At 49.9% G+C, this 22,646-nt stretch overlaps 10 protein-coding genes across 10 annotated transcripts; 3 read left to right on the top strand and 7 right to left on the bottom strand.

Moving 5' to 3' along the window:
- Positions 1-285: 285 nt before the first annotated feature.
- On the bottom strand, positions 286-4,032 carry EV420DRAFT_1560824 (uncharacterized protein). The gene is made up of 6 exons (XM_060473834.1): positions 2,733-4,032; positions 1,142-2,679; positions 1,016-1,085; positions 818-962; positions 630-764; positions 286-575 (listed from the first exon to the last, which is right to left on the bottom strand). Exons 1-6 carry the CDS (start codon positions 3,833-3,835, stop codon positions 525-527), a joined length of 3,042 nt encoding a protein of 1,013 aa, XP_060327745.1. The 5' UTR covers positions 3,836-4,032; the 3' UTR covers positions 286-524.
- Positions 4,033-5,949: 1,917 nt separating this feature from the next.
- Positions 5,950-6,773, top strand: EV420DRAFT_1311985 (uncharacterized protein; the record flags this gene model as incomplete). Its single annotated transcript, XM_060468586.1, has 3 exons — positions 5,950-6,402; positions 6,458-6,524; positions 6,573-6,773. Exons 1-3 carry the CDS (start codon positions 6,017-6,019, stop codon positions 6,771-6,773), a joined length of 654 nt encoding a protein of 217 aa, XP_060327744.1. The 5' UTR covers positions 5,950-6,016.
- Positions 6,774-6,828: 55 nt separating this feature from the next.
- On the bottom strand, positions 6,829-7,583 carry EV420DRAFT_1621817 (uncharacterized protein; the record flags this gene model as incomplete). The annotated part of the gene is made up of 3 exons (XM_060475740.1): positions 6,829-7,145; positions 7,192-7,408; positions 7,470-7,583. 3 exons carry the CDS (start codon positions 7,581-7,583, stop codon positions 6,829-6,831), a joined length of 648 nt encoding a protein of 215 aa, XP_060327743.1.
- Positions 7,584-7,720: 137 nt separating this feature from the next.
- On the bottom strand, positions 7,721-9,660 carry EV420DRAFT_716196 (glycerol dehydrogenase). Its single transcript, XM_060483204.1, has 6 exons — positions 9,569-9,660; positions 9,059-9,515; positions 8,884-9,005; positions 8,510-8,825; positions 8,204-8,452; positions 7,721-8,143 (listed from the first exon to the last, which is right to left on the bottom strand). The coding sequence occupies exons 2-6, from the start codon at positions 9,303-9,305 to the stop codon at positions 7,857-7,859; spliced, it is 1,221 nt and encodes a 406-aa protein (XP_060327742.1). The 5' UTR covers positions 9,306-9,515; positions 9,569-9,660; the 3' UTR covers positions 7,721-7,856.
- A 1,394-nt stretch (positions 9,661-11,054) lies between these two features.
- On the bottom strand, positions 11,055-12,720 carry EV420DRAFT_1621815 (uncharacterized protein; the record flags this gene model as incomplete). Its single annotated transcript, XM_060475739.1, has 5 exons — positions 11,055-11,553; positions 11,606-12,017; positions 12,069-12,292; positions 12,340-12,498; positions 12,551-12,720. The coding sequence occupies 5 exons, from the start codon at positions 12,718-12,720 to the stop codon at positions 11,055-11,057; spliced, it is 1,464 nt and encodes a 487-aa protein (XP_060327741.1).
- Positions 12,721-12,934: 214 nt separating this feature from the next.
- On the top strand, positions 12,935-15,686 carry EV420DRAFT_715821 (Six-hairpin glycosidase-like protein). The gene is made up of 5 exons (XM_060483203.1): positions 12,935-14,288; positions 14,344-14,367; positions 14,421-14,425; positions 14,483-15,229; positions 15,278-15,686. The coding sequence occupies exons 1-5, from the start codon at positions 13,227-13,229 to the stop codon at positions 15,555-15,557; spliced, it is 2,118 nt and encodes a 705-aa protein (XP_060327740.1). The 5' UTR covers positions 12,935-13,226; the 3' UTR covers positions 15,558-15,686.
- EV420DRAFT_1255634 (Sucrase/ferredoxin-like-domain-containing protein) lies at positions 15,572-16,340 on the bottom strand (the record flags this gene model as incomplete). Its single annotated transcript, XM_060466769.1, has 3 exons — positions 15,572-15,713; positions 15,767-15,805; positions 15,853-16,340. Coding segments are annotated over 3 exons (669 nt in total), but the record flags the coding sequence as incomplete, so codon positions are not given.
- Positions 16,341-16,498: 158 nt separating this feature from the next.
- On the bottom strand, positions 16,499-17,848 carry EV420DRAFT_1560799 (uncharacterized protein). Its single transcript, XM_060473833.1, has 6 exons — positions 17,658-17,848; positions 17,579-17,609; positions 17,471-17,530; positions 17,266-17,423; positions 16,929-17,211; positions 16,499-16,872 (listed from the first exon to the last, which is right to left on the bottom strand). Exons 1-6 carry the CDS (start codon positions 17,810-17,812, stop codon positions 16,567-16,569), a joined length of 993 nt encoding a protein of 330 aa, XP_060327738.1. The 5' UTR covers positions 17,813-17,848; the 3' UTR covers positions 16,499-16,566.
- Positions 17,849-17,907: 59 nt separating this feature from the next.
- Positions 17,908-21,025, top strand: EV420DRAFT_715779 (uncharacterized protein). Its single transcript, XM_060483202.1, has 7 exons — positions 17,908-18,002; positions 18,055-18,301; positions 18,355-18,568; positions 18,621-19,440; positions 19,492-19,859; positions 19,910-20,613; positions 20,665-21,025. Exons 1-7 carry the CDS (start codon positions 17,950-17,952, stop codon positions 20,854-20,856), a joined length of 2,598 nt encoding a protein of 865 aa, XP_060327737.1. The 5' UTR covers positions 17,908-17,949; the 3' UTR covers positions 20,857-21,025.
- Positions 21,026-21,098: 73 nt separating this feature from the next.
- On the bottom strand, positions 21,099-22,403 carry EV420DRAFT_1560797 (kinase-like domain-containing protein). The gene is made up of 4 exons (XM_060473832.1): positions 21,854-22,403; positions 21,676-21,800; positions 21,445-21,619; positions 21,099-21,388 (listed from the first exon to the last, which is right to left on the bottom strand). Exons 1-4 carry the CDS (start codon positions 22,194-22,196, stop codon positions 21,195-21,197), a joined length of 837 nt encoding a protein of 278 aa, XP_060327736.1. The 5' UTR covers positions 22,197-22,403; the 3' UTR covers positions 21,099-21,194.
- Positions 22,404-22,646: the final 243 nt, after the last annotated feature.

The raw sequence follows: 22,646 nt of genomic DNA, 5'->3' as shown, positions 1-22,646 counted from the left end.
GCCTTGACATGCTGGTCCTAACAGCAAGTAAAGACGAGGGGAGAACAGCACAGGTGCACCGCCCAATGACAATTGAACCCTGTTGGGGACAAAGAATTTGCCCCAAAGCGAGCGCGTTGGAATACTCCGTATCGCGAAAAATCAGAATGCTAGAGAAGACGGTGGCAGAGTGGCATCCCGAATTAATGGAATAGTGCTGAAGATATTCTATCATTTTACCGCCACGAAAGGATACATACTCACAAAATGAGGTAACCGATTCAAACTTATGAGAAATTTTCTGTTTTCTCTAGCAGGTCAACCTGCTGCTCCACTTCTTACAACCCAAGTAAATATCGTTCTGGTCCATTCTATGTATTGATTTTCTTTTGTTGGTATTACGGTACAATTGTTAGGGAACGTCAAGCATATACGCAGAAAAGCAAGGCGAGGACTATACTAAACGAGATGCAGGCAGGCAGGCAGGCATGGTGCGAAAGATACATGGCAAAAAGGAGCGGTGGAATGAGTAGATGCAAAAAAAATTATTGTGTCATTATGTCTGGCTGAGGAGCCGGGGCTTCCGTAGATACACCCTGAGAATGGAATATAAGTCTAAGAGCACGATATTGGAGTAGAGAAAACCTTACTGTCCCACGGCACGCCGGGCAGTTATTCTTACCCGTCTGAAGCCACGTATCGACACATTTCTGATGGAAAGCATGCCGACATGTCATGACTCGTACATCATCTTCGGGTTCATAATCATCCAGGCAGATAAGGCACTGTAGAAAAGACGGTTAGCTCGCTCAGTAATTCTTCGCACAAGTAAACATACCCTGTCAATACAGTTGGATGATATTTTTCCACCTCGTTCATATTCAGCAAGGCGAGTCGACTTGATAACCTCTAAGCCGGACTTGTCAATCTCCTCCTTCGAAACTGTCGGCGGTTTTACTTGTCCCAGAAGCTCTGCGAGATCCCTTGAACATAATGAGCAACGTCGTACACCACACAGAGAGAATTAAAAGCTTACAACAATGCCTCGAAGGAATCAAAGTTATTAGGTTCACCAGTTACGATACTGTGATCTGGAGGATAATACCCTATAAGCAAAAGTGAGCAACAGAAAACCAACACGAATATCATCAAACACTCTTACCTCCTATAACATAAATCAGGAAAGTGCGAGATCCTGTAGCATCGACATCGGAAGCAAGTCCGTGCACATGCGTCCTACGTCCTGGACGCAAGTTCCGCAACGCATTGGCTGCGCGAGCATGCCATCGACGACCACGAGCCGCATCAGACGGCAGCGGAGGCCCGCCCGCACCCATATTCAAACCTTCGACACCGCCCTCAGGCATCCTGACATCGTTCTCGTTGGTGTCAGTCTGTTGCTGGAAAACGTCGAGGTCTGCAGGATCAACAGGCTCCGCCGGTGTAGGTGGTGCTTGTGCATTATGCCGCCAATTCATGTGCACGGACTGCAAGCCAACCACGATTACAGGCACGACGATATTCGGCCTCGTTTCCGAAGGTGAGGGAGAAGGTGCAGCGTCGGGTGTTGCCGTTGACGAGACAGGGCGGGGAGATGTCGTTTCTGGCATTGGTACTTGAACAGGTGGTGTAGAGGCAAGCAGGGGACTTGGCTGCGGACGCAAATTGAGCTCTACAGCACTGGCACCACGAGGCGCGAGAATTGGAGGGAAACGGTATAGTCTCCACCAATTAATTCGGCCAGAAGGGCCCTCTGGCCGCGAGGCTTCAGCGGCAGACCCAGCGCTGCTCGGTAAGGCCGGCATCGTCCAGTTGTCACTATGCGTGGGAGGTTGGGACCGATGTGAAGGAGGAACAGTGATCGAAGGCGAATGACGAGGAGGGCGTGAAATGTCAGAATCGGAATCATTACTGAATTCAGAATCCGAGTCAGAGACGTCTTGCAGTTCAGGCATGCTATCATTGTCATTTTCACTCTCCCCTGTACCAGTGTCGTCGCGTATCCGAGGTGCCTGTGCATTTGCGCCAGCAGAAACAGGTAAGGACTCCAAGTCGCTAGTACGGGCGGGCAGGGATTCATGCTCTGATGCCAGTGGATCCAAAGGCAGTGGTCCCGAGTCGGTGGCAGAATCTCCCTCTGGTACCTGCCGCGCTTGCTGCGTCAGTGTGGACCGCAAATCGGTTTGCAAATCGATCAAAAACCGTTCAAAGGTTCCTTCAGCTGGTAGAGAGAAACTGATAGCAGGACGCTCCGTGCTTTCAGTCGGTAATGAATCTTCCGCCGTACGTTGTGGAGAATCCGAGGGCATACCCAATCCCGTGTTGAAGGCGCGCGCCATCTCCGCAAACATTCGTTCTCTGGCATCCACCGGTGAAGCATCAGGCAATGTCTGCGGGGTCTCCTCTCTCTCTTCACTTCGATCCGGCCACCGAGGCCCTGGAGACGAAGCGGGTGCACGAAGACCGAGTCGTTCCCGAATGTTGGCCCAGGCCTGCCTCATACGTTCAGTTCGGCCGGTCATAACGTCGGCCATTCCGGCTGTTGGTGTGGGTGAATTGGGCCGGAGGGACGCGTCCAGGTCTGCCGGTGGTGGACTTGGCGCATTTGGAACATTTGGTGTCGGAGGGGTAAGGCCTGAGGAGAGTATAGGTTCCGAAGACCCTGTGAGCAAGGAAGCAGCCGTAGCGGCAGCTGCGACGCTAGAAATGAACGTAAGCATTATCTATTCTATTGAATGGTTGAAGGATTTTACCTTAAAAGAGTACCGAGCACGTCGATGCTGCTAGATGAGATAGCGCCAGAAGGACGTTGTTCCAAAGGATCTGCTTCAGGCGGAGGAGCAGGAGCAGGAGCGTCATCGGTAGCTGCAGGTTCGGGGGTCGGTGTTGGCACTTCGACGGGATGAGGATTTGTCTCAGTGTCTCTTGGAGCAACATTATGTGAAGCTGTAGACACCATACTGGGAGGCCGCGACCTGAGAAGCGCCGATAATCTGTTCCTCGCTGGACGCTCTGGATTAACGGGAGTCGATGAGCGAGATAGCGACGCTCCTTGGCGAATCATCATCGGCGCTTCAGGAAGATCGGGCGGAACAGAGGATGGGGCGGCATCAGTTCTAGGTACATCGGTCGTGTGTACGACACCTTGCACCACGACGAGCGTTCCTGGAGGGGGAAACTGTCGGGGAGGTGATGGAGAAGGCTGTCCAGATGATGATTGATCTGCTGGACCGATAGTGGGTGGTGGTGATACATCCTGCGGAACGTCCGGAACGTCTTGCGAGGAAGTAAAGTGGTCAGGACTGATAACGACTTCGTCTTCCGGGGTATTGTTGAATACAAGCGGCGATGTAGTGCTGTGCCTGTCCTCCCGATCCTGATCCGGTGCAATGGAACTCCCAGCTGCTGCTGCTGAATCGAGAGCAGGCGACGTCACAGCATCGGATGGTTGTGAGTCAGGCTCACCGCTCTTCTCAGCAACAGCAGCTAGCGCACCACTGGCCGACGCGCTCGGAGAGGAATCGATATCTGGAGTCACAGAAGGTGGTGTTTTTGACCAACGCCTAGACGCCCGCCATGACTTGCGTGTATTAGAACTTGGGCGCTCACTGGGCTCTTCTTGCTGAGAGGAACGTGGCTTCACGAGGTTCAGGATACTCTTGCGAACGGCAGAACGAGCTGAGCGACGAGATGCTCTGGATGTCGGAGAGATGCTGGATGCCGCGGACTGCTGATTACTGTCTGCAGCATTGTCAGACTGTGTTTCTGGGGTACTTGGAGGGTCATCGACATTGTTAGAGGCGTTCGTATCAGGCGACGGTAAAGGACTCCGGTTCCTGGAAGTCGTCTGCCCCATGGAATCTGGAAGAAGTGTTTGTAGTGGAAGCGCCCTGCGACGAAGAGAAAAGAGTCGGTTCCGATATGCTACACTGGCCTTGAGTAAAGAGAATTAGATGGAACTACAAGTAGAGCAGTTGCGTCGTCGTCGTCGTCGCCGGCGGAGATTCTGGATGGTGAGGGATGATGAGAGAGAGGCGGTGACGGTAAAGTCACGCTTTGTCACCATCCTTTACAGCGGCGGCGCTTTGCACAGTCCCATCTCCTTGGATGATTTACTCAAAGAAGACGTGTAGCGCCGGCTGAAGCACTGCGCAGGCGCGTACTAGACCGCTGTATCCAGTGCTAATCCGCAGCAGGGAACTTCCTCCCCGTTGGGAACAGTGGCGCTTGTGTTGGACGCGATGATTTGGTGATTTGCCAAAGTACGTTGAACTTTCCAATGCCGTCGCAGCCAGATCTCTGACCAGAGTAGCATACAACCTCTGCAGGAGATATCCAACGACCCTAGTGTGCAGAACCGTTTCTATGCACGGTGTTCTTGCTGTAACTCGGCGTTTCTTGGCTTTCGTGTCTGTTCGTACTTTTCACGTCTCGTATTCAGTATTTACCTCGCTGGACTGGCCAAGATCTCGAAAAGTTACTCAGTCTATCCACCACCAGTGGCTCGGTGCCACATGTGTCCTCCTGGCACGCATATGCCCTGGAACTTCATACAGAAACTCGTCAGCGTACCAAGTCAACTACTCTCTATGACTGTCTTGAGTCAAAATTGCTTCCTTTCCTGACTTCGGTGGACATATCATCGTTCTTTCGCTTCCTCACTTACCTGCTGTATTATCTTGCAGCTCAACGAATAGGCGCAAAGCACCAAAATACACCAGTTCTGGAACTCGTCAAGTAGGCTCTCTTATGACTCATGGGGTCTCCCATTGAAGGGATGGACAAGCTCTTCCAATAACCCGTTTACCTTCCATCTCCCCTTCCATTGCAAACCCCCTGGTTTCCTACGCCACACCTCATACGGAAGACCGTCCATCAACCAAACAACCATCAGATGGGAGCGAAGCATTCAGTCAAGAATGATCAGCGAATATTTCTGGAAGCGAACGATCACGAGGAAGCTGCAGATTTCCGTTGCTGGAGTACGACTAGAACTGAAGTTCACCCCTCTGTACAGACACGCAAGTGTTCGTTGCCCAAGTTTTGTCGCCCGTCGTTCTAACTATGCAATAGTCGTAGCAAGCTTGTTTCGACCCATAAGCTGACCAGAGTTAATCACCTACATCAATGGCTTGTCTCGAATGAATCCTTCAGGTTTGCAACGAAACCCCCAGTCCTCATAAAGTGTGATCGTAGGTGTGAACGAAGAAATTGATTGACAAAATTAAATTGTACAGCAACCTAACGAGCCAGCACGCCCTAGACCTGATTGATATTGAACGTGCAAGGTAAAATCGAAGTGCGCCAAAGCTGTCTCTCTGGATAAAAGTTCCTTTACCGACGGGCTTTGCCAAAGATGCCCGAATCGCTAATTCACCCATTGTCTAGGTACCCAAGCGCTAGTCTAGAGTCAATCTGGCCAGAAAGGCGACAACAAGACGAGCTGACGGTAAAGAAAAGCCCACGATCTCCGAGTACCTGTTCGCATGGAGCAACCAAACATCTGCATCAACAGCCATGACATCGAGCCGTAAAGCCGATTGAGCCGACGCTTCGGCAACAGCGCCTTTCAGTTTCCGCGCTTTATCTGAAACTTGAAGGATTGTTGAACATGTCGAAATATTAGTCCTATCCCTTGCACGCAATCATCATGAAGCTCCAGCTCTCATAAATGTTCAAGCCTGAAAAACGTTTATTAGTCTCCCCTAGGCACACTCTGGATCTCTTGACAGACGAGCAGTCGAGGACTTTAGCTGTTGCAGTCACTATTGCATCTCGTGTGCGGAGTTGAATTTTGAGTTATTGTGCAGAGTAGCACTCTTGCCGTTCTTTTTCCTGTTCAAGCAAGGTCTGTGGTAACAGCAGCTCCCATCCCCTAGTCTACTACAAAGTACGTTAAATACAATCCATAAATTCAGACGTCTACCCAGAGTATCTTCCGCAGCACTGCTTTTGCACTGCCTCATTCCCCCCCTATACTCCACTGACAGCTATATATACACTGCGACCACCATGATATCCATCAGGCCTTGTCGCCATGAATCTCTACCAGATGAGCTCCGGGATACTCAACAATACCTACACTAACGAGTCGGGGCAAGCCATTTATAAAGTCTCGACTCCTCACAAGTTCTCTGGGCGCGTCACAACTATCTCTCGTATCGTACCATCAGATTACGAGCCCCCTCGCGTGGAAGATACAACCAGCTATGAACTTGGGAGTCTTCGAAAATGCACTCCTGCGCGGTCGGATAGTGATGGGAGCTCCATAGGCAGGGAACCCGAAGTGGACTTCAGAGATCGGTTTGCGCCACTGGGTTACATTGATTGGAAGGTGTTCGCTTCATCCGTGATGCGATATAAGGGGGAGGAGGTCAAGGCAACTACATATTTGAAGAAGCAGGGCTGGGGATCGTATGGAAGGTGCGCTGCCTTGGGTTATCTTCCAAGTATCGTGTTAGTGAAGCTACATCGACAGGAACCGCGTATTCAAAGGTCCTGATGGCAAAGAGTATAAATGGATATTGGGCTCGAGTATTCCCGAAGTGAGTGGAGGCTATCTTGTGCTATTCCATACTGATACATAAACATAGCTAATTCTAAACGACGGGTCGAAAACCCTAATAGCTAGATTTCACACGAGAAAACTTGGCGTCTTTAGTCCTGCCAACGCAAGACCGGCCTATCTGGAGATTCTTCCTGACGGAGAGCACATGGTTGACGTCATCTTTTTCACCTTCATATATATCGAGAAAATCCGTAAAGAGCAAGAGAGGAATAGTGCGGCTGCTTGAGCATCATAAAGATTACCATGCGACTGCCACCGCTACTACAATACAAGAATCTAATCTACTTTTCTTGAACCATATCCTTGACGCTCTTGATCCATCTCTCGAGTTCGCTCCCCCACCCACCAATCCTACGCATCTTTCGGTTGTCGAGCTGGGTTCCAACTCCAATACCGATCTCTTTCATGCGAGTTTCCCCCCTTTGCCTATTCACCCTGTGTTGGGTCAGACACCACAGAAGAATACTGTTCCGGTCGAAGAAGACCTCTCTAAATGACTCTGGGCACCCGGGACTGCATGGCGGACGAAGGCCGACAAGACGGAGGAACGTACGAACCATGATGCGAGGAAAGTACAGGATGAGCGGGGGATCGAGCCCTGTGCAATGTTAGCTATGAACGCCAATAAAATTGGCCAGACCAACATATGACGTCCGTTGCCTGCTCCTGGACTATCACCCCTCCGCGCCGCTGGTAGTCCCCGTCAATAATCCACCCATTGGGACTCTGCTCCATTGCAGCTATGATCTTGGCGCGAAACTCTTCTTCCGACGCTGCTTTCCAATCGGGACCCCAGAAAAGCCGGTCGAGAGAAATATGTGGAATTCCGAGGATCAGTGAAAGGCGAGCAGCGAGAGTGCTCTACTCGAAGCTGCTAAATAAAGAAACTGAATAGAGGAAAATAGTCTTGCCTTCCCGCTACCTGGGGAAAATCAGAGTAAGTACGCGTGTATTCACGTCTTGACGTACCGCTGTTCCCCAGGATATGAATTTTGTATAGACCTCGACCGTCACCAATCAGAGGCTGACCCTCCATGAGAGCAGAGTTTAAGGCGAAGAGATGCCCTGACCTATGACTCGAACAATGTACGTAAGTAGCGGAACCGAGATGAAATTGCGTGACATACAGCGGTCGATCAATGATTCTGCCGGTGGGGAATTAGGCTGGTATCAGCTCCAACGTCGCAAAAGAAGCAACAAACTGTGAAATTGAAAAGACTGTCGAAAAGTGGTATGCCGTACTACACAAAATTGTAAAGTAAGATGTACAATAGAAACCCATTAACTCAAAGCCCGAAAAACTCATCATCTACAACAACCCTTCCTTGAGTAGAAAGTTGCGACCAGCAGCATTAGCGCCCTTGATAGCGTTGAAGACAACGTCCACGTTAATAACATAGTCAAGGTTCCATATTGTCTCGTTCGGCGCACAAGCCAACTCTGCAACATGGCGAAGTTCCTCGTCCGTGGCGCTCGTAACACCAAGCTGCGCCAACGTAATAGGAAGGTCAACAGAGGTCATGAGCGCCATATACCGGTCCATCTCCTCCGCTGACGCGTTAGAAAGTATGAGTTGACACACAGTCCCAAAATTGACTGAAGATCAGACCGCAGGGTAAGCTTAACACATGTGATAACATATTCACGCGTCCGTACCTTTTTCACCATGCATCATTTTGTGCGTAGGCTCCAGGGCAGTCAAACCATCATGAATCGCATGCGCGGCAGCCAAACCGCCGCTCTCGAAACCCAGGCCCGATAGTAGCGTATTCGCTTCAACTACAGCTTCCAAGGCCGGGGTTATGGCGCCGACCTTGTTGGACTCGTACGCGAGTTTCCCGTACTTGAACAGGATTTCCTCGCACTTTGATGATATTGCGCTTGCTAATACTGTGGGAAGCCCACCTATAATTCACGAGTCAATATTTCTCAGAAAGACGAATTGGACTGGTCGATACTAACCGCCAAAATTAGCTGCGTTCCTAACCTCGCGCGCTTCGACGTGTGTGGCCAGAGCATCGCCAATGCCGGCAGACAAGAATCGAGCCGGTGCCTTTGCGACTATCGATGTGTCCACTAGAACGACGGTAGGGTTCTTATTGAAGAAGGAATAACGATCAAACTCCCCGTGGGGTGTGTATAGAACACTGAGCGCAGAACAAGGCGCGTCTGTGGAGGCTGTCGTAGGAAGAACCGCTGAAGGAATGCCAAGCTTGTCTGCTACCGCTTTTGCTGTATCGATTGTTTTCCCGCCACCGAGAGCAATTACATACTCGACCTAAGTATGCTGTCAGGGTCCATATTCACGTTGGAGCACATGATGCGAAACCCTTTACCTTGTTCTGCGCGCCAATGTCCTGAACTCGCGCTATCTCGGCGGATGAAGCCTCACCATTGAAGCGGACATATACGACATTCATGCCGGCCTGCTCTAGGGAACTCGTCAGCGCTGCGCCAGCTGTACAAGGTCATCAGAGTGGGGTCCATGGAGTATTTTCATAAATGACGAACCGATCTTGTATACGACATCATCTGCAGTCAGCAGAGCCGTCTTTCCTAACGACCCCAGATAGATAGGGGCGTTCTTGATGGCAGATGGTCCTTGGATGTACTTAGAGGGCGACTGAAAGAGCTTCTCGGTGACGACGTTCTTCACATTAGGAGGACACCTCGCAGTGACCGTGGAAGTAAAGGTACGCCTCGTGAAAGCGCGTCGAGAGATAGATATTGGAGCAGACCTCAGATAACGGAGGGACATAGATGAGGAGACAGTGGCAGAGGTAGGAGGAAGGCAAGAGGGAAAGACAGCTGGACCTGAATGTGAGGTGGCATGGTTTAAGTTCAAAGTTTGGAATCTGAAAACGAGCGGCCCGACCCCGGTCTCGGTCCGCCGGCTCAAACAAATTACCGACGGCGCTTATTTGATCATAGCTTCCACTTCATTATAACCCCGCGGATCTGCTTTAAACTGTGAATATTTAAATGAGAACGAAAAAACACAAGAGAGACAAGAGAGACGACCTACAGGAAAGTGGATAACGACAACGTGCTTGGGCCGCGTGAGATCGGGGGAAAATAAAGACTATTCTTTTTTCTCTCCATGAGACGTATCTGAAACATTTATTGCGGGGTCATCTGGGGTTGGCTTCAGAAGCACCAAACATGCCGTTATGTTGAAAATCCGGATCACGGTATTTTCCGGAAAAATGTGATTTGATGCCAAATCTGCAGCCTGAGGAATTCGCGGGAAGGAATTTTTTTCGCGATTTTAGACTGCGGCATCACGATGAACAGAGGTCGCCGCTCGAGAGCGGGTAAAGCAGGAGGCGTTATCCTGTTTCCGTAAAGATGCCGGCTTTGCTTATCGAACTCAGTGATCGCGCCCGCTGCCTGACATTAGTATTCTGAAGCGACATCTACGCCTCTTGGGTAACGCCAAGATCACGAGAATGGGGATACGACCGCCATAGAAGTAGAGTCATGCCATACACGAGTTCTAGTAGCGTTATCCTTGGCTGCGGCCCGGGTATGCAGAGAGGGAACATGGCACATTGTCGCCGTTGACATGCAGGTGTGTAGCCGGAGCTTGTAGGCACCTGATATGTAGCCATGATTCATAGAGGTTGCACTGCCGATGTCGACGAGTTTTGTAACAGTACAAGCTAGCCAGCTGGCCGAATCTGGCACGACGTCCGTAGAAGCCCTGCGTGTCCTGATCACCTGGAGGATGAAGGAGGATGACAGACGCCATGTTGAGAGTTACAACATTCAAAACAAACCGGATCTTACCCAGGGAAAGGATGCGGGTGCAGGGAGGATGAATTTACGTTACTGAGATATCTTGTTCGTCAATACTGATTGGAGGAGCAAGGGGTGGCTTAGGACGGCGCCACAGTGCGCGCTTTTTGTTTGGCGACCGCCACTCCGAGTCGGATATTGTCTCCGTACCCGAGTGTCTGACGCGTAATGCTGTACCAGCAAGAAAGGAGGATGAGAGATAGGATTGGTCCTAGAGAAAATTTTCAAAAAATCCCAAGAGAATGAGCACGTGACTTCCCGTGCATGGTCACCGAAATTATCAACTCGCAGCCGTGACACCGGTTGGTATCTCAAGATGCGTTCAAATTGTCTGAGTGGTTTTCTGTCTGGAGATGGGCGGTTTGGTTAGTGGAGATCAGTCTCTTATTCGTTACTGGCTTACATCCAGAAGGCTGTTGTCAGCGTGCACTGTGCACGACATCAACGAACTTTGAAGAGCATGGTAATGCGTTGCGCCCGCTTGTCTGACTTAGCATCGTTATCCGCTCGAAGGACGTCGACCAGCACCCACATCCACGCGTCCCGGTGCCTGCCAAAAGTCCAGAGAAAAGGAGGGGTATTCCCGGCCCGGCGGACCGCGAGAATATTCACACCAACTAACGTTAAAGCGCATGCACAAGTCCTTCGGAGGTAATGGGTGCTAGTATTACAAAACACAGCTGGATGAAAAGATGCGACGCAATTTTAGCTAATAGAATCCGGTTCGATCCCATAAAAATGAATCTCGGTCGCCCTGCTTTTCTCCTTCCTCGAAATGTTTCGCCGTCAAATATGCGGCTCGAAGAAAGAGCGTCCCATCGAGTTTCTCCGCGCCTGGAAGTTCCGTCCGTGAAAATTCAGGTTCACCACTAGGCCGCATCCCATAAAGGGTTGCATAGTGCGCGAACGCCCTTTGGATTTTACACAGGTGATCGTCTGGATCGACGACAGCGTGCTGGATAATCTTAAACCATGGATTATGCGCAGACGTCAGTTTCCAACTTGGGGTTTTGGTAGCCGGAGATGTTGCAGGAACCAGGGGGGTATCCGCCCCGAAAAACTTTGGTATGTCAAAGCCCGGACGGCCCCGAGAAACCCACCAAGCTACGGATACAGCCATGTAGTGTCGCAGAAGGAGGGCCTGAGAGGGTGGAGTGAGGTACGCTACGAAAGACGGCAGGAATAAGGACGACGTGACAAGATGCATGCTGAAGAAAAGCACAGTAAGCATCTTTGCGTGCTGCAGAACAAGTCACATACAGGAAGAAATCGCTGTTAAACTTTTTCCCAGGCTGAGAACCGCCGATTGCGTATATGATGGTATTCATCCACTGCAACTCCTCGACTTTGCGATATACTTCTTTGGGATCTGACAAATCCAAAGTCCACTGGCTTGCATATCGGAACAGAGCTTCTCCGTTTGCTTCCAGCGTTTTCGTAAACGCATCCTCATCACTATAAGGCACTTCAATTGTGTCGTCTGCGAGGATCCGCGCAAGAATGTCAAAAGCATGAATTCCTTTCTTCTCGCTATGCGATTGTGGAACATCGTCGAGAGCTAGTTCAGAGGATGCTTTTTCTGTGAGCGTATCTATCGCTGGTGAAAATGTAAAACATGAAGAAGGGAACAGAGATTGGAGCTTGTCGCGATGTACTGCAGCCTCGGCGAGACCTGATTTGTATTATGAATAGACAGGATAGACGTTGTGACGAGAAATCCAACCTTCGACGACCATTCCAGGAAGGCCAAATTCAAGTCCATATCCCGTATGAATCATGGGATGGACCAGGCCATTCATCACACGGTTGAGCAGTGCGGGCTGTTTGCTCTTGTCCGCTGTCGTATCGATATTTGCAGATTCCGAGAAAATGAATTCCTCCAATACTGAGGCAGTGCCTTTCTCCTGGATCTTTTCCTTGAAGAAATCCATGTAGGCGTCAAAATATCTGTAATACCAATGAGACCTGCAAGGATGGCTGAGAAGCAGACTTACTTGTCATCTCCGAGGTGACTAGTGAAGTTTGCCGAAGTTATGGGGCTCGGAGACGGGATGGCAGGTTTTTGGATGGTAGCGTCCTCGCGATACGCAGCGTCAATGGTTTCTTTGTTGGCACCGAGAGCCCAGATGGCCAACGCATGGTGAGTGGTATGACTGCCCTTCGAGGTAAGTTTCGACAAAATAGCGACCCGCCTGCTTGACTTACTTGTGAAATCTTTTGTCATTGAAGAAGATGTGCCACCTCTCATGATTCTCTCGAAGAACATTCTGCAACGCGACGGTAGAGTCTGCGTCAGCTCCGGGAAGGATGCTTGGGGTATGCTTGGAAGGGGAGAGAGACGGCACAGGAAAAAGTTCCAGTGTAGCGGTGGTCATGGTGATACCTGAGAAAGACGATGTTTTAGACCGCTGTGTATTATATAGAGAACGGGGAAGGATCATAAGTGACGTCAGACTTGCTAACCTGACCTTTGCGTGGGACAGGCACTATTACTGAAATGTCTGGGCCTTGCATGTAATAACGCAGTAGGATGCGGCACCTATCAAGTGTTCACTGGTTTGTAAGAGATAACTGCCATTGGCTAGACTTACGAGATTAGAGCGCCTCAAGAGAATCATGAGGACAAACAGCTGCTTCCCAGTTGTTGTATCAGGTGGAACAAATTGAGAAATGGGTTTGCTGATGACGTCATCGTTGCCTTTTGCAGCGAGCGCGAAAATAGTCAAAGCTACTGAGCAGACCTCGTGCAGCATGATGGCTTTGGTAGCAGAGGAACACATCTACGGGACGAACTCTTGTCACAAGGTCGTGTATGACGGGCCGGGCTTGACACAAGTCGTGCAGCATTAAATACCCACTCTTCGAAGTAGTAAGAACCTTAATGCTCTTCTTCCTACTCCTTCTAACGTGCCAGGCGTTGGCAGCAATCGACCGACACGCACTAGTGTCACGGTACAATCCCACCCGCAATGCATCCAGTCTCACCACGCCAATGCAAGTAGGCAATGGAAACTTCGCTTTCGGGGCCGATGTTACAGGTCTCCAAACATTCCAGCCATTCGCCATCATGTCTTCGTGGGGGTGGAAAAACGACAGTTTGCCTCAAGGGGAGACGATGAACGATTTGAATGACTATCACGGTGTAAGCTGGTATAACCACGGACGACTTGTCGAGTATGATTTTGGTGGAGATGACAAGTTGATTGAGCAATGGCTCACAGCTAATCCCAACCGCGTTAATCTTGGGCGGGTGGGGCTGGTGTTTCGGTCGGCCGAGGGAGAGGTACTCAACGTGACGGAGAGTAACTTGACAGATATTCACCAGGAACTCGACCTCTGGACAGGAACGATTACAAGCGGATTCTCTTTTGGAGGAGAGCCGATTACCGTGGCAACTACGTGTGCGCAAGACCGAGACACCATTGGCATCAGCATCGAATCTGTACTGTTGAGTGATGGCCAGTTGGGTGTGTTCGTGGATTATCCGTGGAACGATGGTTCGGCAGAATTCAGCGCACCCTTTGTCGGAAACTGGAATGTTCCTGCCAACCACACAACTTCGATCAGTACTGATGTCGATGACCACAATGCAGAGATTACCCACACACTCAACGAAGCCTCGTTCGTCACTTCTTTTGACGGCGATGCTTTCACTATATCCCGTGATTCTCCCGACGCTCATCGTTACACCATCCTACCTAAAGACTCTACGTCGACCTTCCAAATGGCAGTTTCCTATGGCGTCGCAAGCCCAGACGAGACAAGTTATGACAGCACGGTCATTTCATCGCGAACGACTTGGGACGCTTTTTGGTCACAAAGCGGTTTCATCGACGTGTTTACGAAATCTTCGGATCCGAGAGCAGACGAGTTACAGAGAAGGATCATTCTGTCGCGGTATTTGATGCGTGTCAATGAGGCGGGGGACACACCACCGCAGGAGGTAAGTGGATTTCAGGCTGCTTATAGGGATTGTTGGTTCTTATGCACGTTGCCAGTCCGGGCTAGTGAATGATGGCTGGGTGAGTGACTTTGCACTATTCTTTGCGGAGAAATGGACTCACGGAGCTTGCAGTACGGGTAAGTACCTTCGAGATACACAAGCATCGCTTTCAATTCACTACCCGGATAAAATAGCAAGTTCCACATGGAGATGTACTTTTGGCACGCGGCACACTGGGCACTCTGGAACAACTGGGAGCTGCTCAACCGATCTACCAATACCTACGCAAAATTCCTGCCATCCTCGATAGCCAGATCACAGCAGCAGCAACACTGGCCCTCCGGTGCACGATGGCCAAAGATGACCGACCCTTCAGGTCGTTCATCCCCAGGTCAGATAAATAATTTACTGATCTGGCAGCAACCGCACCCGCTCATATTTGCGCAGTATGAGTATCGAGCATCACCAACGATGGAGACGCTGCGCAAGTGGGAAGATGTGGTTCGGGAAACAGCCAACTGGATGGCGGATTTTGCGTGGTACAATGCATCTACAGGCGTCTATGATTTGGGGCCGCCCATGTATGTCGTCAGCGAGGACACAAGTCCCAATGTGACAGTGAATCCCGCGTTCGAATTGGCATATTGGCGTTTGGGATTGGGCTACGCCGAAGAATGGATGCAAAATCTCGGTGCAGAGGTCCCGAAGAATTGGACGGTAGTCAAAGACAATCTGGCCGCACTTCCTGTTAACAACGGCACATACAAGGTGTACGAAACACTTGAAAACGACTTTTGGACGGATCCGGCGTATACCAACGACCATCCCGCGTTAGTGGGTCTATATGGATGGCTTCCGGAGACAGAGGGTCTAAACCTAACAATTGCGAAAGCGACGGCTGATAAAGTGCGAGAGGATTGGAATGTGACGAACTGCTGGGGGTGAGCTCGATCCACGTATTTGTTTATTGGTAGCTGAACGGTTTGTAGGTGGGATTTCCCGATGCTTGCAATGTCATCGGCGCGTAATGGAGATGCCGAGGAGGCCACTGAGTGGTTGTTGGACCCTCTTTTCAACTTCGACGACGTCGGGATGCCGTTAGGTGGTGTACGTGTGCCTACACCGTATTTCCCGGGCTCGGGTGGGCTCCTATACGCTGTTGCGATGATGGCAGGTGGATGGGATGGTAGTGAAGGGAATGCGAATGCGCCAGGATTTCCGAAGGACGGCTGGGTTGTTCGTTATGAAGGTTTGAGTAAAGCATTGTAGTCAACAAGCTCTTTTTGCGCCTCTTTAGAAAGTCCCATGCGACCCCGCCAGTTCGAAGGAAGAAGTGGAGGATTGTGTATAGAGAAAGGTTTGGAGGCTAGTTCGATGATTTTGTCGACAGTCGTGGGTATATGCACTGGTGTCAGTGAGCCCAACCTGATAATCCAGTTTGCATACAAGATCGAAACAAAAATGCGCGTAAATCTTACCATTCTCCGTGAGGATAGACGAGAAGATTGGCCGCATATCTGTTTCTTGTCAGAGATGGAGAAATATACAGAAAAAATGAACGCACTGATGACCTCCTACGTGTCCGACCTCCCCTACCGTGCAACGACTCGCCAGTCCTTTCGGATCAGCTTCAGAACGGGCAGAAATCTCTCGTCGAAGAGCCTCTGCAACGTCTTTTCCTGTAGTCCCACACCGACAATCCCTCGCCCCGTGCGTGCAGACATAGAGATGAATCGCGTCGTCGAATGAACTGGCACCATTTCCAGACAGACAGTCTCTCATCTGTTCCTCTACCATGTCCAAGTTTGACATCGTCAGACGCGAAATATCCAGCATCTTTCCGTTGGCGAAAAAAGCCTTGGCTGATACCTCATCGAAGTTTTCGCTCACTGGACCGCCGTAAAATGCCCAATTGACCAATGCACCCCATTTCGTCACTTTGAGCTGAAGAGCGCGCTGTATAGGGACCATAAGCCGCGATGGAAAGCGCGATATCGGCTGCGGCGACTGCAAGAAAACATAACAAAGATGTGGCGGCATTGTGCCAAGCATCGAACTCGAATTTTCGCTCGATACCGTCGAGAACCGTCTGGCGGCATGAACGAAAGACATAGTGTACTGCGTTTGAGGTTAGGCTCCAGTAGCAGAGTTGGTGTTCGCTGGCGGCTGAGGTGGTGGTAGTTGTCGGAGAATTGCGGGTCGGCCTGAGGATTCCTAGAGTGATTACATAAAACATGTACAAGTACATTGATTTTACATATGAAATGTGATCAATTGTCTAACGGCCGCCCAAGCCAATCCACTCCAGTCGCAGATCCCTCCACTCCGGGCTCCTCAAATACGACTCGTTGACGCGCTCCCATCCGATGATATCAGCACTGCGACCAAACATATCGGCGCTGCTTTTGATGAATACAGTTTTCATCAAGAGGATGGTGCCATGTAGCGGCTGACTAGCAGTCGCATGCAGAAGTACGCTTGCTCTCTCGTTGCGCCGACGTTGACTCAGTGCGTTGTCATCCATGAAGATTTCAAAGCTTCTGTGCAGCCTGCCAACGCCAACGCCATTTGGCTTTCCGATTTTCTGTAGTTACAGCCATGAGACAAAATTTCCCTGCGCAGTAGAAATGGCGGACGCACATATGCGACTTGATCTTCCGAGTGAAGTAACGCACTACCTGTAAATCGACAACCAATCAATCTGGCTATTCTAGCTTGCGTATTGTCGTTTCTTTGCACGGTCACTTGATGAATAGGCTCTTTGACTGATTCGGGGATCACCAGAAAATGCATAGGAGGCTCTTGTCTTGCTTTTGGATGTTGTAGATACGCCATTTTGACTTCAGGAAGACGAGCATGAGTGTGAGGAGGAGGGATGCTAATGTTGTGTGCGTTCGCCATGGCAATGGCTGTCTCCAGAGAGCTAGATTGTGTCTTGGCCCAAGAACGACTAGGAGCAGGGTCAAAGCAAACTTACATGTGATCAGGATCAAGAATCTTTGATTTTGCGGCATTGATATCACATTCACATCGAGCCTTCTGTTGTTGCTGCTCGACCGTCAAGGATGACGGGCCAGGAAGAAGTTCCAAAGCTTTCTCCCACGCTTCAATACTGTCACCGTGGTCGTCAACGGCCTAGCGTATAATGAAACCAGCTCCTTATGAAGAGAGAAAAAACTGACCTCGCAAGCGGTCGCTAGACGATGCCATCCTTTAATATATTGTGAGTCAATCCCGGTCGCCTGAATATCAATGAGCTATGAGCCGATTGCGCCCATCTATAAGATTACTTTTCGAGCGTCGGAGATAGCCTCTTCATACCTATTTTGTAATATCAGCATCAGGAAATATAAGTGAACAAAAACGTACTGGCATAAAGCATAATTACACGCTGAACGGTTAGCGTACAGAATGGCGTTTTCTCCATCGACTTTGAGAGCGTCGGTGAATTTTGCTTTCGCCTGGGCAAATTTCTTCTGTCTGAAGTACTCTTTTCCTTCTTCTCGTAGACTTTCGGATGACATGAATGGACCAAGTGGTGGTAATGAGGAAAGGTGTCGTGACCGTGTTTTACATTACAAATTACGAGGTCCGGAGGGCGTTTGCCAAACAAAGGTGACAGGTAGCCAAACAACATATTTTTTCTCCCAATACCCGACCAATGTCGACGCTCGGCAAACGGAAGGAACGCGAAGAGGAGCCTGTTGGGCATGGGTACGGTTCCGTGAGCAACCAGGAACTTCATTGTACTGATATTCCGGACCAGGTCAACACTCTTTGTTTCCAATCTTCCATATACCGCGACCTCTGTCGATTTGCAGACTCTCTTCTCCGATATCGCACCAGTTCGTTCAGCATTCGTAGTAACGGAAGCAGGAACTGGTGTCTCTAAGGGTGTGGGATATGTCTCTTTTGCGATAAAAGAAGACGCACAGGCTGCACTCGACAAGATTTCAGCGGATGGCATTGCTCTCGTCGGAAGAAATCTAAGGGTCCAATGGGCAGAAAATAAAGTGTGTCATGATCTCATGTATTTAAGTACAGTTCCTATAGTATTTTTTTTCAGCCCAAAGACAAGACCGAAAAGGCAGCAAAAGTGGAATCCAAACCCAAGCAGATACCCACCCTTCGCCCCCGGGCGTCTCAGGATCCACTGGCGATACGCACCATCGTAGTAACCGGTCTGCCCCCTTCTGTAGATTCCAAAGCTTTGTTATGGAAAAAGTTTCGAAAATACAAGGGCGCAGAGAGCGTAGAATGGCCCGTGGATGAGGGTGCAGGTGTGTTCACCTTTTATGTCGCTACCATCCCATTTACTTACCTTGGATACAGCGCATGTACTTTTTTCGACTCCCGCGGCAGCGCACGATGCTGTCGACAAACTCCATGCCCATGTTTACAAAGGTTCTCTCCTTTCCGTAACGCTGAAAAAACGTTTGGACAGTCTAGCAAAAGCATCCAAGGCAGATACAAAGGCCGCTGCGCCGAATCACTCTAGTAGACTTATCATTCGGAACACCCCTTTCAACATTACTGAGCAAGATCTACGTGCTCTCTTCCTTCCGTATGGCCCGATACACTCAATACATATTCCCAAGGGCAAGGACAACGGCCGATCCCGTGGTTTTGCTTTTGTCTGGATGCTCAGTAAGAAGGATGCCGAAAAGGCCATGGAGTCATGTAATGGGAAAGTAATACGCGCTGGGATGGCAGAAGGAATGGTGTCGGATAAGCAAAAGAAGAAAAAGCAGCGGAGACTGGAGAAGAAGATGCAGCAGGGTGAGGGCGCGAATGTCGAGGATGACAATGGCGAAACACAAGAAGCGGAAAAATCTTCGGAGCGGACGATTGCTGTGGATTGGGCTCTGAGTAAGGACAAGTGGGAGGAGGAGAAGACACGGATGGAGGAAGACAATGACGTTGAGATGGAAGATGGCTCGAGCGAAGATCGGGAAAGCGACGAGGAAAGCGAGGAAGAGGAACAGTTGGGTGTCCATGACGGCACCGACGAGGATGCCAGTGACTCCTCTGATGAAGAAGACGAACACGACGAAGAACCTGTGAAGCCTCAACTTCCACCTCCGGAGACTGGGACAACACTTTTCATCCGGAACGTACCTTTCACTGCAACTGAGGACGAACTACGAACATTGTAGGTCACTTGTTACAACATCTTACCTGCTTATTTACTCTTATCTATTAGGTTCCGCGCATTTGGACCTCTACGGTACGCTCGGATTACTTTGGATGCCTCGACTGGGCGATCCCGAGGTACCGGGTTTGCATGTTTCTGGAACAAGGAGGATGCAGACAAGGTGGTAGAACAGAGCGACCTTCTAAAGGTGGAGACGACAGGAGCTGAGTCGGCACCAAAGAAGAATCCCTTCAGCATGCCATCCATTCTCACTCCCGATCCGTCTTCTTCGTTGGCACAAAGCCTCGTCCTTCACGGCCGTACCTTGGACGTCGTGAGAGCTGTAACTCGCGACGAAGCTGGAAAACTCAAAGAAGAGGGCGAGCGAAGACGCGAAAAAGCAGACAAACGCAATATGTATCTTTTGCGCGAGGGTGGTATGTATTGTTTTCCCTGAGATATGTACTAGATACTGAAATCTCTCTAGTTATTTTACCGAACTCGCCTGCTGCCCAGGTAATGGCTCAGGCAGAACTAGAGCGACGTACTGCCTCCTTCGGCGCTCGCAAGGCCCTCCTCAACTCCAACCCTTCATTGTACGTCTCAAAAACACGGCTCAGCATACGACAGATACCCATTTTTGTCTCCGAGCGGGTCTTAAAACGCCTTGCCCTTTACGCTGCACGAGAGTTCGAGAGGGACGTCAAAAAGGGCGAGAGGAACGGGCTCACGGCTGATGAACTCGCTGTTGAGGTGGATCGAAAGGGCCAGTTGGACGATGACGAAGCCAGCGGTAAGAAGAACAAGAAGAAACCTGACAGTCGTGTCAAACAAGCCAAGATCATCCGTCAGCAAGAGCGGGTAGATCCAGTCACTGGGAAGGGCCGAAGTAAGGGGTACGGCTTTGTGGAGATGCATACGCATGCCGATTCTTTACGGGTCTTGCGGTGGGCAAACAATAACCCCAATGTTGGAAAGCTTTTGCAGGAGTGGTACAAGGATGAGCTGAAAGATCTCGTTAAGGTCGAGAAAGGGAAGGGTAAAGAGAAAGATGATGCGAGATTGAAGCGGCTGCAGGATGAGCAGGAGAAGGCCAGCCCCACGGTCAAGGGAACGCTCATCGTGGAATTCTCTATTGAGAATGTGCAAGTTGTCCAGAGGAGGACTACCCAACAACGTGAACGAGCTACTGTAAGTGCCCTCTTTCGTGTCGTATAATAACCTTTCTGAGTACGCGTGTAGAATCCCGATACGGAGAAGAAAGGGAAAAAGGATAAAAAGGAGAAGAGGAAGGCCGATGTGGAGGAATCCCCGTCCGAAAAAGAGCGGCCAGCCAAGAAGGTCCGTACCGAAGAAACCGAAAAGAAGGGCCCGGGGAGATCATTGGGTTCACTGATTGGAAGGAAGCGAAAGGAGCGCAAGGGAAAGCATTGATCTAGTAAACACTGCGTTGAAACTTGTCAACGTTTACTCATTCCATCTTTGTCCCATATCTAAGGTTACGTCTCCTTTGAACCCATCGAATGCGAATATTCTAGACACAGGTATAAAGAGGGGGAATCGCCGGTCTTAAGGTTTTCTCTACTATGACATTTTGGACGACAGATCTGCAATGTACTACGCCACAGGCACTCTAATCAGGTGCAGAGAATTCATACGGAATGGGTGAGCGGGGAATATTTGATATTTTCGGATATTGTAACATGTAACTTTGTAAGACATGAACAGATTCCTTTGCCTTCAACCACGAACATGATAGTACTGTGCTTCGTTCATCCACTCTTCTCTGCCCAAAACGGGTCATCGAGTAGTTGCTCCGCTGAAGGCCTATCATCTGGGTCCAAACGTAAACATCTTCGCATGAAAGCTGCTGTCACTAGCACATTTTCCTCGTCGATGACTTTGTAGTTCCTCAATGACTGTTCGAAAGGGGTCCGGAATTTGGGTGGATTTTCTTTGAGATAACCTGGATGTAAATGATGTACAGCACATTCTCTTCCAAGAAAAAATGGCAGAACCCACAAGTGGTTTTCTCGAAATACTGCGTCGCTCGATGGCTCCATGAAAGCTGCTTAGGTTCAAAATCCTCACCCGTGAAACATATCATTTGCCATAGGTGTCCTGCAGCAGCGTCGAGGCCACGATCCGGGTAAGGCACGTATTCAAAAAGGTTTTGGCCAGTGATAAGTTCAAACACCTGGGGGAAAGCTAAATCAATTGTTTGGCACAGAAACAGAATAAATAGGAGCGTACGAGACAACCAAAGGTCCAAATGTCGACTCGCTGGTTCCATGGACCAAGCAGGATTGTCTCTGGAGCGCGCAATGCACACGGGGTTATGTGGTCTGTCGTCCGGTCGTCCGGTTCTACGATTTGGGCTACCAGCGCAAGCATTAATGAAGGGTCTATCATGAAGAAAAGGTGTACACACCGCTCCCAAAGTCAGCAATATAGAAATTCCGCGTAAGGAGGTCATCGAGAGAGCTGGGAAGCGGTAGTGGCTGCGAAACCGCGGTTTGCATGGTGCCTTCCCATGTTTGCTCGGGAACGTTAAGGCGAGGGGGTTCGCGTGTCAACAGAGATGGGATGTCCAAGCTGGGATCGACGTCAAACATGATGTTGTCTGGCTTCAGATCAGTATGTGCAACACCCAAACTGTGAATCTGCACCAGGCCCTGCAATACATGGCGAAGAACGTGCTTCGCTAACGGAAGAGGAAGATGGCGTTTCCCGTAGGGGGGCCCTTTCACCAAAGATTTGACATCTCCTCCCATTAGGCCAGTGACGATACATAAGTGTTCGCCGTCAGTGGACACTTTTCCGGGTATGATGAAGTGATCAAGTAGGTTGAGACATCGAGAAGGCCATGCGGTAGGTGCCTGCGTGCTAGCAAGTAGCTGGAGAACCTTAAGCTCACGCGAGATGCCACGCTTTACTACTTCAGTCGCGTATCCTTTCAAGGCTTTAACGGAAAGAAATCTGCTTTCACTGATGAATCATAAGTACTCGGAAGGTGAGATAAGTGAATTGGAACACAAACATGGACGAACGATCGCGTGCAAGCCATACACTGGAATTCAGGCCCCAACCTAGCTTGCGCAATATTTCGTAGCGGGAATTTGGACCCAGAAGGTCTCCGACGACTATTTTAGGGTAGCCATACGTTTGTTCTTGAGTAAGTCCCAAAGGTTCCTCAATAAATTCCAGGTCAACCGAGGTATTTC

Source organism: Desarmillaria tabescens (genome assembly GCF_030435595.1).
Source record: "Desarmillaria tabescens strain CCBAS 213 chromosome Unknown EV420scaffold_33, whole genome shotgun sequence".
NCBI classification, from domain to species: domain Eukaryota; kingdom Fungi; phylum Basidiomycota; class Agaricomycetes; order Agaricales; family Physalacriaceae; genus Desarmillaria; species Desarmillaria tabescens.
This window is presented reverse-complemented; position numbering and strand designations above follow the sequence as displayed.

Coding starts and splice junctions, on each gene's coding strand:
- EV420DRAFT_716196 (XM_060483204.1), bottom strand. CDS start 9,305: ATGTCCCTCCGTTATCTGAGGTCTGCTCCAATATCTATCTCTCGACGC. Junction 9,006..9,058: donor TGATGTCGTATACAAGATCG/GTTCGTCATTTA, acceptor GACCTTGTACAG/CTGGCGCAGCGCTGACGAGT. Junction 8,453..8,509: donor GAACGCAGCTAATTTTGGCG/GTTAGTATCGAC, acceptor CGTGAATTATAG/GTGGGCTTCCCACAGTATTA.
- EV420DRAFT_1560797 (XM_060473832.1), bottom strand. CDS start 22,196: ATGGGAGGAGATGTCAAATCTTTGGTGAAAGGGCCCCCCTACGGGAAA. Junction 21,620..21,675: donor TTTGGACCTTTGGTTGTCTC/GTACGCTCCTAT, acceptor GCTTTCCCCCAG/GTGTTTGAACTTATCACTGG. Junction 21,389..21,444: donor GTATTTCGAGAAAACCACTT/GTGGGTTCTGCC, acceptor ATTTACATCCAG/GTTATCTCAAAGAAAATCCA.
- EV420DRAFT_715779 (XM_060483202.1), top strand. CDS start 17,950: ATGTCGACGCTCGGCAAACGGAAGGAACGCGAAGAGGAGCCTGTTGGG. Junction 18,003..18,054: donor GAGGAGCCTGTTGGGCATGG/GTACGGTTCCGT, acceptor ATTCCGGACCAG/GTCAACACTCTTTGTTTCCA. Junction 18,569..18,620: donor GCCCGTGGATGAGGGTGCAG/GTGTGTTCACCT, acceptor CCTTGGATACAG/CGCATGTACTTTTTTCGACT.
- EV420DRAFT_715821 (XM_060483203.1), top strand. CDS start 13,227: ATGCTCTTCTTCCTACTCCTTCTAACGTGCCAGGCGTTGGCAGCAATC. Junction 14,289..14,343: donor GGGACACACCACCGCAGGAG/GTAAGTGGATTT, acceptor GCACGTTGCCAG/TCCGGGCTAGTGAATGATGG. Junction 15,230..15,277: donor AATGTGACGAACTGCTGGGG/GTGAGCTCGATC, acceptor AACGGTTTGTAG/GTGGGATTTCCCGATGCTTG.
- EV420DRAFT_1560799 (XM_060473833.1), bottom strand. CDS start 17,812: ATGTCATCCGAAAGTCTACGAGAAGAAGGAAAAGAGTACTTCAGACAG. Junction 17,610..17,657: donor TGTAATTATGCTTTATGCCA/GTACGTTTTTGT, acceptor ATTACAAAATAG/GTATGAAGAGGCTATCTCCG. Junction 17,531..17,578: donor CTATCTCCGACGCTCGAAAA/GTAATCTTATAG, acceptor ATTGATATTCAG/GCGACCGGGATTGACTCACA.
- EV420DRAFT_1560824 (XM_060473834.1), bottom strand. CDS start 3,835: ATGGGGCAGACGACTTCCAGGAACCGGAGTCCTTTACCGTCGCCTGAT. Junction 1,086..1,141: donor CCTGATTTATGTTATAGGAG/GTAAGAGTGTTT, acceptor TTTTGCTTATAG/GGTATTATCCTCCAGATCAC. Junction 576..629: donor GCCCGGCGTGCCGTGGGACA/GTAAGGTTTTCT, acceptor TTCCATTCTCAG/GGTGTATCTACGGAAGCCCC.